This window comes from Emydura macquarii, unplaced genomic scaffold, assembly GCF_026122565.2.
Source record: "Emydura macquarii macquarii isolate MOO-44397 ecotype Brisbane River unplaced genomic scaffold, CSIRO-AGI_Emac_v2 contig_3603, whole genome shotgun sequence".
Taxonomy (NCBI): Eukaryota; Metazoa; Chordata; order Testudines; family Chelidae; genus Emydura; species Emydura macquarii.
In genome coordinates, this window is record NW_027133740.1 from 7,412,681 (window position 1) to 7,430,551 (window position 17,871).

Below are 17,871 nucleotides of genomic sequence, written 5' to 3' on the forward strand. Positions count from 1 at the left end.
GTGTGTGTGGGGGGGGGGGGGATATGTTTATTTTTTTCTTTTGAAGTGACTGTAGGATCTGTTACACTTGTTTTGTATTTTGATGGTCCAATTTGCTGGTCATAGGTCCAGAAATCGGCAGGGTCCAGGTCCATGCAGTTTTTCTCTTTCCATTCCCCCGAATAAGAGTGCAAAACACATGGAAATACTGTCTCTCTCCTGAGGGAAGGCAACACCCACTTTGTGACTCTCACTCCTCCCAGGAAGCCGTGATAGACACTTGTGTGGCAGCGGCGCTCTCTCCATCCGACTGGAGGAGTTGATGTGTCTCATTATAACAGCAGCCAATGCAGCCGCCATCCACAGAACAGCCAAAAGCATGTCCTATTTAAATACACCCACTCCCTAGCATCACCTTAGCTTTGCACTGGCCTCACCCTCCCTACCAAAGGATTGCAAAGGAAGATTTGCCCGGGCACTGTTTGCAAGAAGCTGAGGGATTTTTTTTGTTTTGTGTGTGGTGGTTTTTTTTTTTTTCTCTCTCTCTTTTCTTTTGTTTTTCCCTGGCGTGCTTGTGGGGGGTGCCTCCCACCCTGACCCCCGCATGAGGAGAGGAGTGAACTAGACCCAGGTGGGCAGCCAAGCAGAAGATCGCAGCGTTTATTGACATTTTTGGTCAATTTCACCGGCCGAGAAGTAAACATGGCGAGTGATTCTCCGGCTCGGAGCCTGGATGAGATAGATCTCTCAGCCCTGAGGGTGAGCACAACAAAAAAATACTCCTCCTAATCCAGCAACCCCCTTCCCCCCTGCATGTTACCCCCTCGCTTTATTGCTTTGCATGAGGCCATTTGCTGTATTTTATGCACGCGGGGAGCGTTTATTTGGCTTGGCGAGTGTGATGCAGCTGCAGCTGTGAGCGCGCGTGCGTGCGTGTGTGTGTGTGTGTGTGTGTCAGAGCAGCAGCGATCGCGTGTGATGCTTTCTGGAGATAAAGGAGCGAGCGAGAGAGAGAGCGAGATCTGCCCAACTACAACTTCTCACCGCCACCCTCCGTCAAGGGGCTAGCGCGCCCCGGTTGCCTCAGAGCCCTTCGGCTGCCGCCCCTGCGCCGGGTGTCGTCCTCGCCTCGCTGGGCGGTGGGGATGGAGCAGCCGGCCCCGGCGGGGCGGTTGTTTCTCTTTTACAGGGGAAGATGTGGGGCTAAGGCCAGGCTGGCACAAGTGATGCGTCCCCCCCCCGTTGCACATCCGTGGGCTCTGGCACGCAGCTAACCTGCTGCTAGGTAGCAGAGATCCTCGAGCCGCTGCAGGGAAGGGCAACGTGTGTGTTTGTGTGTGTGTGTGTTTGTGTGTCCCTCTGAAATGCCTCCCCTCGGGTGCTGAGCTTGGCTGGCGCTGCTCCACCCGAGGAAAGTCACCTTTCCCTTTCAGCCGGGCCCGAGCAGGTGCCAGACACCGGCTTGAATTAACACACACACACACACACACACACAGACAGACGCCAGCAAAGCCTAGCCAGGGAGAGGATGTGGCTTGGCTTTTCCTTTCGGCCGCAGACACGGGGTAATCCGACCAGGCGTGTTACCTTCGCGTGTGGAGCGGCGCGGCCCCCTCTGCCTGGCTCCCCCGCAGGAGGTGAGCGAGCCCGTTTTAGTGTGACTGGCTTCCACGTTCTCAGCAATCAGCCCCTGGCCGTGCCCTGCTCGCCTCCATTGCTCCCGGGAGAATGCGAGGCGTCTTCTCTTGCTCTTCTCATCAGGCACCGTCTCGTCTCCTGGAGCTCGATGAAATAAATGCTTACCAGGGCTCACAACCACACGTGTGCGTGTGTGTGTGCGTGTGTGTGTATCTCTAGACACACGGGTAATGGACGTCGGCTGCTCACACAGATGGGTGGGTGGGGCAGTGTGGTGTGTGGAGGGTCACACCTTGTAGTAGAGCAGATTGTTACACACGAATGTAGCCGATAAACCGCTGGGCCTTTTTGTGTGTGTGTCTTCATCTGTTTTCATTCACTCGCCCTCCCCCACGTTGTTTTCATTTTGAAAGATAAAGCTCTTCTTTTAATGTAAAATGTACCATGTAGATTTCTAGTTTGCCAAATATGGCAGCCATCACTTTCTTTGTGATTGACTTTTCCCCTCCTGTTTCTGTAACTTTTTCTTTTCTTCCATCCTTTTGGTCCTACGAATATATTGCTCATTTCAGCTATCAGGCACTTAAAGGAGTAGTACCTAACATGGACATGGCCGCTGAAATTCCTGTCTGAAAGCTCATTCCTGCTTTATTACAGCAAGACAGCTTATTCTGCTGCTGACACTGCCTTTTTTTAAAAAAAGAAAAATAAAATTAAAAGTGGCATCCACTGAAGACTTTCAAGCGTGTATTTTTAGAAATATTATTTGCTTCAGTGCAAACAAGATTTCTGTCTAGTTCATTTGCCCTACTTTCTTCCTGGTGAGTTTCTGGCTGGATAATGATGATTGCTCAGCAGTTCAAGATGTGGACAAGATTGGAATATCAGGACCATGCATTTTAAAAATAAATATTCAGGTCCAATTCACATCTCACTTATGCTGGTGAATATGGAGAGAAATGCTATTGACCAGTGTAAAGCCAATGTAATTTGCCAGAAGAATCAGCCCCTACACAACTGTGTTTTGTTCATTTGTTCTTAAGGAACATCAGCAGTTTAATGTTCTTATAACACATATTTTAAGAATTTCCTTACCCCTAAGGACCTGACTGTTTTAAAACAGTCATGTCATCATATTTTTGTGGGTGTGTGTATGTGTGTTTTTAAATGGCAGATCCTGTGCAAGATCTATTCTGTTCAAAAAATTGATATTATTTTAGTCTCTGAGCAGGACTATGTTTGTACTTAAAAAAAATAATTCCAGAAATGGAGATTTGAAATCCTCTACTGAAATTACATTCATTATGACTCTTGTTGTACACTCTTTCCATGCATTGTCCCCCAATGGAAAAAAAAATGCAACCAAAAACCAGCCTCCATTAATTTGGTCAGCCACAGGATCTGTTGGCTTGAATTAATGGTAGATTTGCCTGAATGGTATTTAGATGTTGAGTCTGCTTATGCTGCCGCTTTGAACTCCTGAAGAATGGTTGGTGTCAATGTTGACTGGTGGGAAGGAGGACAGACGAGAAAACAAAGGGCACACTGGGAATCTTCACATGCCAAAGTGAAGACAATCTGTCCAGAGCTCCCAAAATTAAGAGCCAAGTATTGTGTTGGAGAAAAGCCTATTTGCATCTAGTAGATCAGATAAATTATTCAAGAACAGTTAATCTATGTGAACGTTTGACCCTGCGTGATGCTTCAAGGTCTGCAACACCTAGGGTGAGCTGCTGCTTTGGCTCAGAAGTAGCCCTTGACAGCAGGGATCAAATTTTTCTCAACAGCTAAGTGTCAAGAATAGATATCATTAGCTCAGTTGGGCCTGAACTTCATTTTCTTTTCTAATGCTTCTTTCCCCACTGCACATGGCACACATTTCCTGGGCATGGCAGACATTTCCTGGGCATGCACAAAACCCAAAGATGAAAAATACCAAATGCTGAATAATTTAAATGGGAGAGGCCTTGTATGGCACTTGCATTTAAATTATTCAAGTCAAACAAAAATAGGACCCTAATTTGTTGAGGAATAGATCTTCTAAACTAAATTCATTTAGCACTTAGAATAACTGAAGGTCATAAATTCAGCTGGTCCGTTGAAGAGTTCCACTCATTCCACAGTGTCTGAATCAGAAATCAATAGTAAATTTGCTGCCTGAGCACAAAACATGGCAGCAAGGAGTAATTTCATAAGGCTCACACAATTTAATTCCTTACGAAATCAGGAAAGAGCTGTGTGTTGCTGCAGCTTTGTAAATGTGTGTGTCTGGGTGGAGGACACGTTGTCCATTTCTCTACATGTATGAAATAGTGAGAAATGGCTATTAAAAATGTTATAAGCCAGAAGCAGACAGCCATTCAAAGCCAGGTTAATATAACCGTTCATGCCTACAAACAAAATACTAAAAGAAATGCTTATGAAACTTATCACCATGTTTGATTCTACTGAAATTTTGTTTTTTACTCAGAAAGAAAATACAGAGCACAGTAAACAAATGCCTATTAATAAGTGTTCAAGTAAACTTACACTATCCTGAGACTTAATCATGAGGTTGTCCTCTTTCTTTATTCTGGCTTCCTTTTCTCTCGAGTAATAGAGGTAAAGTCTACACATTCATTGAATTAAAGTATGATGTGCCGTTAAATATTGAACATGGTTTGAATAAAACCAAGAACCTTGCAAACATTTTTTCACACAAGCTATTTTTAATGGCCTATGTAGTCCCACAGGCTGCTTGCCTGAATAGGAATTTGCAGAATTGGACTCTAAGCTGACATTAATAAATGCCATTTTAAAAAAAAATAGTTTTTCCGCATTCGTCTTTATGCCAACCAAAGACTTAAGGTCCGCCACAGTAGTGTGTGTGTGGCACAAAGGTCTGAAGCAATCAAAAATTAAGCACTGAGGTGTGATCTGCTTAAAATGCATGGATTGGTGCACCTGGTAAGCATATTTAGGGCCCAATTCTGCTGCCTTCGCTGTCTGTCTCCATCAATCATTTTATACAGTGCTCATCGTCTTGGTATCTGTGTGCCTTGGCTTCAACAGGGAAAGCTGGGGACACAAGAAGAGGCAAAATGAGGTCTTAAATGTTGGAAGAAATTCTTGAAATATTGATCTTCCAGAAGGCTGATGAGTATGGTCAATGTCACAGAAAACTGTAAATTAAGATGATGGAGATACCTAAGAACAGATAGCACCACATATTACACTGATGTGAGGATTAGATGAACAACAAAATAATGTTCTTTTGTACTGGGTTATATTTTTGTCAGTCCTTTCAACATGTTACATAGCAGAATGAGTTGAGCTGGCTTGGCTATTAGCAGAATAATGTTCAATATCAGGAAGAGTGCAGGCTGTTGACATGCCCTTTCAATGGGATTTTTAGAATAAAAATGAGGATAACTAGAGATTCAATAGGACGTTTGCTACTGTTAAATTCACAACATGCTATAAATCAGCATATAATAATTCTCTGTGCTTGAAGATGTTTTTTCTTTAAGAGTGTATATAATCTGCTCCTCTTTCGTGGGGTCCCAGACCTTGGGCCTGAGCCCAGATGTTTATACCACTGTTTTGCAGCCCTGTGAGGCTGAGTCTGCTGACACAGGCCAGCCGTGGGTGTTTATGCTGTGCAGATATACCCACAGACTTTAAGGCCAGAAGGGACCATCATGATCATTTAGTCTGATCTCCAGCACGTTGCAGGCTATAGAACTTCACCTATCCACTCCTGTAATAGGCCCATAACCTCTGGCTGAGTTACTGAAGTCCTCAGACCTCAGTTTAAAGACCTCAAGTTACAGAAAATCCATCATTTATTCTAGATCACACCAGCAAAATGATCCGTGTCCCATGCTGCCGAGGAAGGCGAAACCCCCCTGGAGTCTCTGCCAATCTGACCTGGGGAAAATCCCTTCCCAGCTACAAACATGGTGATTAGTTAGACCCTGAGCATGTGGGCCAGACCCACCAGCCAGACACCTGGGAAAGAATTCTCTGTAGTAACTCAGAGCCCTCCCCATCTAGTGTTTCATCTCTGGCTGTTGGAGAGATTTGCTAATAGCAGTGGTGTCTGGGCCGTATGCCGTTGTAGGCAACCTCATCATACCATCCCTTCCATAAATTTATCAAGTTCAGTCTTGAAATAAGTTAGGTTTTTTGCCCCCACTGCTCCCTTTGGAAGGCTGTTCCAAAACTTCACTCCTCTGATGGTTAAAAACCTTTGTCTACTTACAAGCCTAATCTTGTTGATGGCTCGTTCATATCCATTTATTCTTGTGCCAGCATTGGCTCTTAACTAAAATAACTCCTCTCCCTCCCTGGTGTTTATCCCTCTGATGTATTTTAGAGAGCAATCATATCTCCCCTCAGCTTTTGTTTTGTTAGGCTAAACAAGACAAGCTCCTTAAGTTTCCTTTTGTAAGGCAGGGTCTCCATTCCTCTGATCATCTTAGTAGCCCTAATCAGAACCTGTTCCAGTTTGAATTTCTTTCTTAAATATAGGAGACCAGAATTACACACAGTATTCCAGATAAGGTATCACCAGTGCCTTCCATAGTGGTAATAATACTTCCCTCACTCTACTGGTAGTATCTAGCCAGCAGACCTTCAGTCTCATCACATTGGTGGCTCATAGAGCTGGGTGTATTGATCAATCCAATGACTTTCTTCTCCTGTGTTGCTTCCAACTAATAGTCCCCAACTTATAGCAAGAATTCTTGTTGTTAATTCCTAAGTGTATGACGTTGCACTTTACACTGTTTAATTGCATCCTATTTCTGTTTCCCAGTTTTCAAGGCTGTCCAGCCTTGTATGATGTTCTGGTTTTCCTCGGTATAGGCAATACCGCCCGACTTGGTGTCATCTGCAAATCTGATTAGCGCACTCCCACTTTTTGTGCCAAGGTCATTCATGCAAATGTTAAATAAGATTTTTTCCAAGATAGATCTTTGAGGAACTCCACTTGGAAGCTCTCTCCAACCTGACAGTGTTAGCACATCATCTCTCGACACAACAGATTTCAATGCCCGAGAGCCTCGTTTGTCAAACATGTATGTTAGCAGGATTGGGCTCCTAGACTGCATGTTAGCTATTGCAATGGTTGCCATAGCTTGATCAGCTACTGCACAATCCATCTGGAATCACCATTTCTCAGTCAGTTGAGTGTGAGAGTTGCTCTAGAAAAACAAATCCCATTCTTTCATCTCTTTGAGAGCCAGTGATTGCACAGCTGTGCCTTGTCTGACTAGTCTTGGCACGTCTGGATTTAACATGCTTATGTACACTTTGTTCTTATATGCGACTTAAGCAATAAGGACCACATAACAACCTTTCATTAATTGGACAAGGAACTGCTGGGGTGGTTAAGGATAAGGGACTTGTGGAAAATAGAAGGCACTTAACAGCTGTTCCTTGGTAAAGGAGCCTAGGTGGGTCCTTATTTCATTATAAACCAAGAACAGGCTGAAAGCAAATCCCTGAATCTGAACACAGCATACTCTGGGGTTTTTGAAATCTAGATTTGGATTTGTAGCTAGAGCTCCTCTTTGCCTGCTGCTCTCTAACAGCTAGATTTATCACAATGTCTTTCCTCCCTTTTTTTGTGAAAGGTTGGTGTCATTTTCCCTAATGCCTCTATTTTTGGATGCTCAATTTTTGGACTCCTGAAAGAGGCTTGACTTTCAAAAAGTGCTGAGCACTCAGTCTTTGAAAATTGGGTCCCTTTAATGTGCGTCCCAAATCACTTTGGAAACTCTTAGGGTTGGTTCTGTGAGAAGGCACTGTAGGGTAAGTAGTAGTGATGTTGGCTGACTTGTGTAGAACTGGATAAAACCCAGCAATTCACTGTTTATTCCCATAGACTTGCCTCTGTAGAACAGTGAAGTTTCAATAGGGTGACCAGATAGCAAGTGTGAAAAATTGGGACGGGAAGTGGGGGGGGTAATAGATGCCTATATAAGACAAAGCCCCAAATATCAGGACTGTCCCTATAAAATCAGGATATCTGGTCACCCTAAGTTTTGATGACCATTTGTTTGCATTAGCTGCTCTTTATCAATTAAGATACACGCCTCTTGTGCACTAGTAAGAATGGGCTGTTGCCCATATTGATCAGGTTGATAACATATGATATGTCAAATACAGTAAAGATGTGCTAGAAATGCTAATAATGCACCAAAAGTGTGAACAGACCCTCTGATACGTCCTGCATTTCAGCGCTGTGTTGGAGTGTTCTGGAAGCGAGCCCCTGGTTAAAATTCTGCTATCAAATTGAAGGGAAGTTGGAGGTGATTTTCCTCGGTCCAAGTTCACCTTCTTTCTAGATACCAGTAGATCAACTCTACTGGAGATGACTTATCCTGGTGACGCATGTAAATACTTTGAAGAGTGATGTTGTTGCTCCTGTGCCTTTGTACAATATGCTCTAGGTCAAAATGCTAGGTGTTTCCTTTTGGCGGGGGGGAAATCCCTAGGAACAACACTCCCAAGGTCTTCGTCATCATCCATTCTATTTGACACAAGCAGATGGATGTTCTGTACTGTCAGTATACTGTGTATCTTTTAGACTCTTCAGTATAAAGTCTTCTAGAAGATGCACTTAATATGTTTTGAGCCTAAATCAGGAAAGCCCGTGAGCGCATGCTTAAAACTAAACATGTGCTTAAATGCCTCTGATCAGTAGTGATGTTTTCCTGAATTGGTCTATGTTCAGTAGTGCTTTTGCCACACTCTTTTGTTAGGGTTATATGAGAGTTTTTGCTTTCATTTGTTTCCCTTTTAACCAATCTCCACTGCCTCTCCTCACTACCTTCCAATATACGAGGTTTATTGCATGCCAGGCAGTGGGGGATTTTGTTTGAAACATTTGCTGCCCTTAAATTGGTCCCGATATAACCTAATCCTGTAGAGTCCTGAATCTTAGCAAATTCCTCTGATTTCTTCCCTCTTCCCCCCACGAGTGGGGTCATGAAAAATGCCATCTCATGAGAGTATTTTGAAAGCTGATGTTGAGATTTATTTGACACTTCAGATTTAAAAGCAAAACAGCCTAGTGATTATTGTGAATGACTGACACTTTTAATATTGGGGAATGATATATTAAGCATCACTGATTAGTACTTCTCTTCTGTAATTTTGCATATCTTCTGTGTATCAAATACGCAGTATGTAAATACAAGTAAGTAGTAGTTGGTTGAATTGCTCTTGGGTTCTGGAGTTCTGGATTTGTTACTATTAGGGTTTATCCATTTGCTGCCAATGATCTCACTGAATCTCTCTCTTTTGCTTTCTCATGGTCAAATCATACTTCTTTAGAGGCTTGTTATGTTGTTAAGAAAACAGGAGTATGAAATATCGGCTGCTTTAGGGCCTTGTCTGCTCTAGAGTCTATTGTGACAACTTTTTTTTTTTTTAAACTACAGAACATGGCACAAATCCAGCAAAGCACTCACTTAAATCTGTTCAAGCACATGCTTAACTTTAAGTATGTGCTTAAAGTGTTTGGCTAGGTCGAGACCTAAGGATGGTAAAAGTAACTCTTGAAAAAAGACATTTAAATGACGCATATATAAAAGGTCTAATCTGATGTACTGACTGTGCAGGGGCAAATGGTCAACATAGACCCTATAATTTCTAAGTCAAGGTATTCAGCTACCAAACTACATTAAATCTAGTGGGTAGAACAGGTTGTTAGCAGTAACTGTGATCTCCATTTAAACTGGCTGTAAATGTATTGGAAAAAATCACCCATGTGTTTACAAGGAAAAGAGGCACTTGAAAGTTACTGTATACAGGGCCATGGTGCACAGAATGTGCTATCACAGCTTGATCTTGCAGACTCTGAGGTGCGCTTTGAAAATTCTTCCCTTAAAATCAGATTTGAATCTTGAATAACTCTGCTTCATACCTGAAGACCAAGGGCAAAGTATGGACATTGATCCTTCAGACTTCCAGTACAAACAAGGATCTTCACATCTGTAATGTGAGCATGAAGAGCTGGGCTCTTTTTGACTTCTCAGCAGTGAAGCAGTATGTTGGAGATCAGTGGCAGAGCTGGAACTAGAACTCAGGGCTCTGATGCTCAGCACATCTTCCTAGCCATTGGACTACACTGACTTCCTGTCAGTCATTTCAAGCTCAGCTACATTTAGCAGTTATAAAGCCAGTAGCCTTTGATTTTTTTTTTCTCTAGCCCCTTCCCTTCTCCTTTTGTTGCTCTGAACTATGCCTGCATATTGAAACTGCCTGAGAATAGAGCAGTCAGCAAATGCAATGAGCTTTGACATCCTGCACGTAAATAGCTTATGATTTCAGAGGGAGAATCGTCCAAGGAACAGTCTAAGGAAATGGTCACACTTTTCTTTTCCGGCACTAATTGTAGGACTAATCCGGGGGCAAATGGGGGCTCAGTGCCCTCAATTTCCCAACAGGGTGCTCAGCTATTTGCAAGACTGGGCCCTAGCTCTTTGCTTTTGTTCCCAAAGACTTTGGCTAACTGCTTGTTTTAAAAGGGGAGAGAAGCGGCTGAAGTTGGAAATACATATTTGACAAAGAGGTTTAATCGTGATTCAGTTATAATTTTCCATACTCCTGATTTTACTGTTTAAATGGCAAATACTTCCAGAGCAGAGAGAGGCTTCCTATCCTTCGATCCAGAATGTTTTTCTGATGTTAATTTCCTGCATTTTCACACTTGCCTCCCACACTCACTCTGCTACAACCCAGAAGTTCCAGATGTGTGTTAGTAATAATAATCATCCGTGTAGATAATAAAATAAGGCAGCCATCACTATAGCATCCAGGTGGATTTCATATATCTTAGGGCAAGAGCAAACAATATTTCTTCCCTCCACAGTAAGTGAGCAAATACAGTCTTGAAGCCATTGCCCAGCACAGAACTAATGAGCTACATGAATTTAGCAAAGACCGAAACCAAGGCTTCAAGTTAAATGCTAGTGTAACAGGAAACATTGAAATTGATGGATACTGACCTCTGTCTTGTGACAGGAGTATTTGGTTGTGGAGATGAGCTGGCCAGAAAATAAGCTGAGGTGCTTGTATGGAAAATTTGACTTTTTGTCATTTTTGGTTTTCGGATAAAAATTGGTGCTTTTTTGTTTTGTTTTCGCTTTTGAGGAAAGCGGCTGCTTTCTATAAAAAATTTCATTGAGCAAAACACCCAATTTTCTGGGTGTTTTTGGGCAGGGAAAGGTGGGAAGGTCTCACTGGAAATTTTTTGACCAGCCCTGACTGAGGGGATTGATGGAAGATCTGGACATAGATATTTGTCATGTATTACACACTGGCCAAACTCTGAATGTACCCAATGGAACAAATTCCAGAGAAAAGGGCCAACCTTTGAATTCCCTGCCGCTGATGGGTAATGTTTTAAAAGTGGGGGAGGGAATCTTTCCCAATTCTTGGACCGGTTGTGTGTACATCTTTATAAATGTGGAAGAAACTGCACCATTTAAAGCCTGTTTGTTGACAAGCCAGATATAATGCAGCTTGTAAAACCTTGACCCTGCCCCAGGAAGTCTGCTCCCTTAAGAATGAGAATCAATTCCCTTTCCTTGCTGTTTTCTCCTGGGGTCTCAGAGTACCGGATATGCCTTATTCGTTGGGGTAGCTTCAGAATGAGCACCATTTTGTAGCTGGCACAGCTACCAAATATATTCTATTTGTGATACTTGCTGGGGAAATAAAAGATCACAGGCCCTGGCTTTGCCCATTAAGCCAATGAGCTGGCAGTTTCTCCCAGAAGACCTTTGATTTCAAATTGTACTCTGGATTTTACATAACACCATATGTGGTGGATGTTTGTCTCTCAGAGACAAAAACTGGTTTGAATTACTTAAGGGAACTGAGATAATATCAGTCATGAAGTGGAGAAAAGAACAATAACTTCAAAGGTAATCTCTGATATTTTGTAAGTAATAATTCAGATAGTACCACAATTATGAACTGAAAACTAGCGTGGCCTGTTGCAAGAAAAATGCCTTGTTTAATTTGCCCAAGAGCCTGGGAATGATGATGAGTCTCTCTTTATGAATGAATCCTCCTCAGTCCGATAGGTAGAATGTGCTTTTCTTAATTACCCCACTCCCAAAAGTGAGTGTGTTTGTATTTTAGCTATAAAAGACCATGAAACACTCTGAAACTGTGCTTTAAAGAGCTAAACCATTAGGTTGCGTCTTCTTTTGAAAATAACACTTTCTGGGGGGAAAAGACATAGCAAAGTGTAGATGTTGCTTTATAAACTAGGAAGAATCCACAACTAATGTGGGTAACTCAGCACATCTGTTACTTCCTTCCTCTTATTTATTTAATTCTAAAATAAACTGGTAACAGGTAATTAACATAAAAGTTTAGTGGGCATTTCTGCTCCAGCTCATTCTCCTATTTCCTAGGTCCAGTATTGCATCACATGTCATATGTCTAACACAATGACTGGAGACCACAACCATCTTCTAACTCTGGGAGATGGCAGATAGGGATGCTAAGTGCGATTCTGATTGTTGCAATACTTAGAGGCACCACAGGAGGATCAGAGAAGAAGTTGGAGAACCAGCTTTAATACAGAATTTCATTGTTTCTCTTTGATTATGGTGTTTGAAGGCCTCCTTGAAAACTTGACTTTATAATATGCACCCACAAATGTACATATCTGACTCGCAGAAGCAAATGGTTGCTTTTGTGAACATAGACCTTTTTGGGTGATGCTTTTTCAAAAGCACTTTGCATTGGCCTCCCCCAGAAGTTGATGGAAGTTTACCACTAACTCCCATGGGTGCTGAGTTAGTCAATGCAGAACAAAATACTTATGAAAAGCCCACCTTGTGTGCTTTCATCTATTGAGACCTTTTGAAAATATAGGCCTACATTTCCAAATGAGGGTGCCAAAAATTAGGCACCTAAATGAAAAGCAGCCTAACTTTGAAGAGGTGCTGAACATCCACAACTTGAAATCAATGGGAACTGCTGCCAGATCTCAGCCTTTCTGAAAATCATGGCACATTTATTAAGGTGCTTGATTTTAGGCAGCCAAGGTTGCAAATGTTGGTCAAAATGAGTCCAGGTGTGGATCTGAGCTCTGCAAGCCAAATGTGCCTGGAATTTTTTTTTATTCTGTGAACAAAATGACATTGATTTTATGTACAGAAGCCTCTCCTAAGCAATATAACTAGCCATTTAAAATTTTCCTTCTAAAGAGACCAAGTAGCACTGTGGATGAATGGTCTGTATATTTTTCAGTTTAATAATAATAATAATAATATAATATAATTATAATAATAAGATCCCTGTAGAGTTATAGATGTCCCCAAAGAACACTTAGATTGTTCCTCTTAAATATAGTGGAGGTGTGAAAAGAGTGTCTTCGTGTAGGTTGTGTAGCCCAGGACTTAAAAAACCCAATAACTTCCAAGCAATGTTTCAGGCTGCAGTGAATACCTGTAGTTCAGTCCAGACCCTTCGCTCTCACTTCCATACCCAACAGTAGAATGGAAATGGTGACTTCATCGTAAAATAAAGGCACAGCCAGCACTCCACATTGCAGAGTAAAGGGCAATGCAGTTGTTCTCCCTCTCGTTCAATATTCACCCTTAGCACCCTGGGCAACATGTAGCATCTTCAAAATTGTCAGCGCCCCTCGATCGCGATGGGGAGGGAAGCCGTTCTATGGGAGTGTTGCCTGGGACCCAGGTTTTAAAATTAAAAGGGTTTTACATTTTTTTCTGGCCACGCAGACATGCTGTCTTCGTTGCAATAAGTCTTTGGCCTTTAAATATTGATTAGCTGAGAGACTGTGATGACTCTGTGGTCTTTCTCTTGCCACTCCGTAGGGATCAATGTATTAGGATGTTCAAAGAGCCTGGAATAGCTAAATGGCATTGCGGTAATGAGAGAGCTTTGCAAATGGTCTCCAAAGTGAAACTCTCAGCCACAGTGACTACCTACTCTCTCCCCTCCGCCTGCCTGAATACACTGGACTGCTATAAATATAAATACTGCACAGAGCTCTTCACTGATGGAATTGCTAAAAGTGGACAAAAACAAATTTCCCAGGCCAAGTAATTCAGTGCATTCTCCCCTGATGATGATGGACAGAAATCTCAGCCATTAACTCTGAACTAATATTCAGTGAGCTTTTAATGGGCATCAGGAGTACTATGAAAAGGGGAGGGGAGAAGAGCTGGTAGATGCAGAAATGAAAGGGAGCAATGGGCTGAATCGGGGCCAGTGAAAACACCCCTCTTCAGACTGGCACTTGCACATTTGCTTCGCCTGACTGTCCTGAAAAGGATTAATCTAAGCCCAGGCTTCAGTACATTCCTGAATCGGGGCCGTTGTCACAAGTGTAAACTCATTCGCAGCCAGTTGTGTAAATTGACTTTGAATCCAGATATCTTACATATAGAAGAAGATATTGAAATAGTCACAAGAAATAACATCTACTTGAATTCCAGTAGTGCTTCCGGTTGAAATTGTGGACTGGGCTGTACTGGGGATGGTAGAAACCCATAGAAGAACTGTTCAGACAGTCAAATCTAAGTAGCCAAGACAGAGAAATTAAGAGAGAAATGTAACCTTATTGTTCCCACTTTACAGCTGCAAATATGAGTCTCAGAGAGATTAAGGGCCTAATCCCGCAAAGCACTTAATTTTAACAATGTGGGTAGTTCCAGTTCCACTGAAGTCAATGGGACTGCTTACTGAGGCAGTCTGTAGTAGAGTCAAGAGTTGAACTCAGCTCTCCTGATGTCCAGTTCAGTGCTTACACCGAAGCTGGAAATAATAATAAAAAACCCTTATGGGGACAAAAAAAATTGTGGGTCAAATTATCAAAGGGGCCTTAACTCAGATTCTAAATGTTGCTGTCCCAAGCAAACAGCATCTGAGCATGCAAATTGTGTAGCCAGACGTCCGGCTACTCTGCACGTGAAGGTGCAGGACTCTTGCACAGGCAAGTATCCATGTGCAACAGCAGATTTCATCCTGCAAACACTTGTGTACGTAACGTGAGTCAAGCGATGTATTTCCCATTGAGCTTGAAGGCTACTTATCAAATGTCTTGTTAAAAGAGCTGCTGGCTGTCCATCCCCCCAAATGTACAGTGTTGTTTGTTCGTTTTCACATGTATTGTCCAGTCTACTTTGAAATGACTCGGTTGATGAGGCTCCCTCCACTGCACTGAGGGGCTGTTTCACAGTCTAATGGACCTGATGTGTGCCCTATTAGACCATTGTGGCTTCTGTTAGTTGCCCAGTTATTATTAATGTGAGTGGTAACTGTGACAATAAAAGCCTTCACTACACAGTTCTAGCTTTTATTACCCATTTCATTTGGGTACTGGGGATGGAGTTCTGAGCAAAGTATATTCAGTAGAGAATAGAAGGATAATGAGGAAGATGTTAGGATCACAACATATTAAAAAAACCAGAGGAAGTTCAGCTATACTTGAAAGTTAACAAATCTGCTTTCTTCAGGCATTAAATGTCATAGATCTTCAGTACTCACTCTTGTGAGTCACCTGTTTATATGGACTGGTATTTGGTTTCAAAGGAGTCACACATGGTTACACTGCATGTGGATTGACTATTCCAGTGGTCAATACTATCCTATAACTATAGCCCTACACTAGGAGGTAGAAAGCAATCCATGAAGCAGATAACAGAAGGAAAGACCTGGTGGGGGAGGGGGAGGTGTAAAGTAAGTATAACAAAACTTATTTTCCTTAAAGGAAATAATTGAGGCAAAATGATCATTTATGATGATGACCTGGCCATGATGACTCGTATATTGCAATATGATGAATCACTTGTTTAACGATGACCTGCAAAGGAAAAGGGCCAAATTCCAGTAAATTTACCATTGTGTAGTTCAATAGCCAGGAGCATATTAGTGCCTAAAACATACCTGAAAATAACTGGTATTTAGAACCATAAATGCATCTTTGCTTGGCGGTTGGGGCCATTAGCAATTACCAGAATGAAGTTCATCATTTTTTTAGAAGAGCTACAGAGTAAATTAATGTATATAAAATCTGTACAAACAGCCCTAAAGACTGGGGCGAAATGAACTGTTGTCTAAGGGGGAGCAATGTGGTACCAGAAGGGCAGGATTGCTGAGGACCCTAATTCCTGCCAATCACCCCAACTGGCCAATTAAGAGGTCCCATTCACAGATGGGAAGAACCATGTAGTTGTAGCAAGACTTTACTATATGGTCAAAGTTTATATTCAGGTTTAGTGAGTGATTAAGAAATATTAAGCATGTTCCAAACCTGAGCATTTTATGGTTATAAGCAACCTGTTGGGCTCCTGTGACAACTGATTGTTAATACCAATTAATTATTTATTAACGTTTTTTTTTCAATTGGAGAATCTCAGCTTCACTTTTTTAAACGTTATTTTCTAGCCCTTATGGTTGTAGAGAAAATCTCAAACACATGACCAGAGTGCAACATTAAGGCTCAGAAACCAGAAGACAAATAAAAAGAGCCCAACATTTTCTAGTTTGAGATGTCTTATTATTAAGCCCATCTCATTATTTTTGCAGGGCTGACTCATGAATTTTATACACTGGGGGCAGAGGGTACTGCAAGAGCCAATTATAACTGCTCTGGGCTGTTGTAGCCACACTGGCCAGCCAGTAAGGAGGTGACATCACCCATCCCCTGCACTTCCTTTCCCCCTGCTCCAGAAGGTATAGCCAGGCATACAGCGTTCTCTGGATCCTACATGGCCAGATCCAAGGTGGGTATAAGGCAGGTAGGGTTGCAAGAGGACTTCTTATTGCCGTATACAGTCATAATCTAGCCTTAAAATAGGTAAAATGCAAATGATGATGGGTCTTTGGGAAGGGTAGCAGGTAAGGACATTAGGCAGGAGATGAAAGGGGATTAGTTTGACAGAGAGAGCCAGTTTAGCCAACTGGAGGAGAACAGCTGCTTTGCTCAGAGATGAATACTTGAGGGCTGGAAGAGGAAGACCCAGTGGATTGTCTTTATGTATTCATGTATGATAGGATTAATATTCATGTATGATACTTCAGACCCCACTTCTGAACTTTCAACGCGGTGCTTCAAAACTCTTTGGCTCCTTCACCTGAAGGCAGAAGCTGTTATTCCTGATGAGAACCCCGCCTTGAGGTGTGGGGACAAAAAAGACACAGAAAAAAAATCCAAATTTAAAACCCTTAATCTTATCCCATTTCTCTCTACATCGTATTTTTGCCCATTTCTTAAATGACTGGCAGTGATCCAAAAGAAGATATTTTTGTTATTTCTGTTTAAAACAAACCAAACCCAACTCTTCTGTTAGGTGATGTCTTGAAACGTCTCTTTATAAAACCTGCATGGAAATTTGCTACGACTCCTAGAGTGACAAGTGTTTCCATTGCTTCAGAGTGCTGAAGAAGAGCCATAGATGTAAATCTGCTGCCTTCCTCCCCTCCCCCTTTGGAGAAAGCTGGTAACTATTCTTTAATTAAGGCTTCCCGATTCTTCCAGCCCAGACGAAGTTGTCAGGCTGATGACCCTTGCTTTCCTCATTCAGAGTTTATTCTCCATTATATCTAGTTTACATTTTAAACCTTGTCTTTAACAGTGTCCATCGTTAGCATAGTGTTTTTGCTTCTTCTGGGGGAAGCCATCTTGCCAGGGAGAGCCTTGTTCCCATTCTTTCAAAATCCTTGTTGGTGTCTATAAAAGAAAGAGATGCATAAAGGACTTGCCCAGGAAGGAGACCATTAGCTCTTTCAACATAGCTATGTCCAGTTACACCTAGTTTCAATCTCAAGTGACAATGAGTGCTTGTATTAGTTGGATTCTGTCAAGAGTGCCAAAGACCAATGATAGTTGCACAAATCTGACATTGCTTCTGGTTAATCACCACCTCCTGACTTTTTACACTTTATCAGGCCAACCACAGGGCTGTCCTTTATCTTGAGAACAAGGTCAGCCCATGCAGTACACTGGCTCAGTCTGTTTCTGAGGAACTGGGTGAGTAATCTGATAGAACTCACTGGATGTAAGATCACAATACAAAATCTGATCAAGAAGTTGCGTACAGCAAGTTGCAGGCATCTGACCTAAATTGTACCACTCATCTCTGTTGCACAATAGGTAAAGAAATCAGCATTGTCCTACTGGCTGTAGCTTGTAGGGAAAATCTGTACAGGGCACATTGTCTTTTCTTCTTCCTCAAACAAATAATCGTCCCAAGGATACAATTTATGTGGGGC

At 42.2% G+C, this 17,871-nt stretch overlaps 1 protein-coding gene across 1 annotated transcript in view; it reads left to right on the forward strand.

Moving 5' to 3' along the window:
• The first annotated feature begins 374 nt into the window (after positions 1 to 374).
• Positions 375 to 17,871, forward strand: part of TNIK (TRAF2 and NCK interacting kinase) — a 279,439-nt gene continuing 261,942 nt past the window's right edge. Inside the window, exon 1 of the mRNA XM_067536582.1 lies at positions 375 to 738. Coding sequence (XP_067392683.1) covers positions 682 to 738 — 57 coding nt within the window. The 5' untranslated portion in view covers positions 375 to 681. The remainder of the gene's footprint in view (positions 739 to 17,871) is intronic.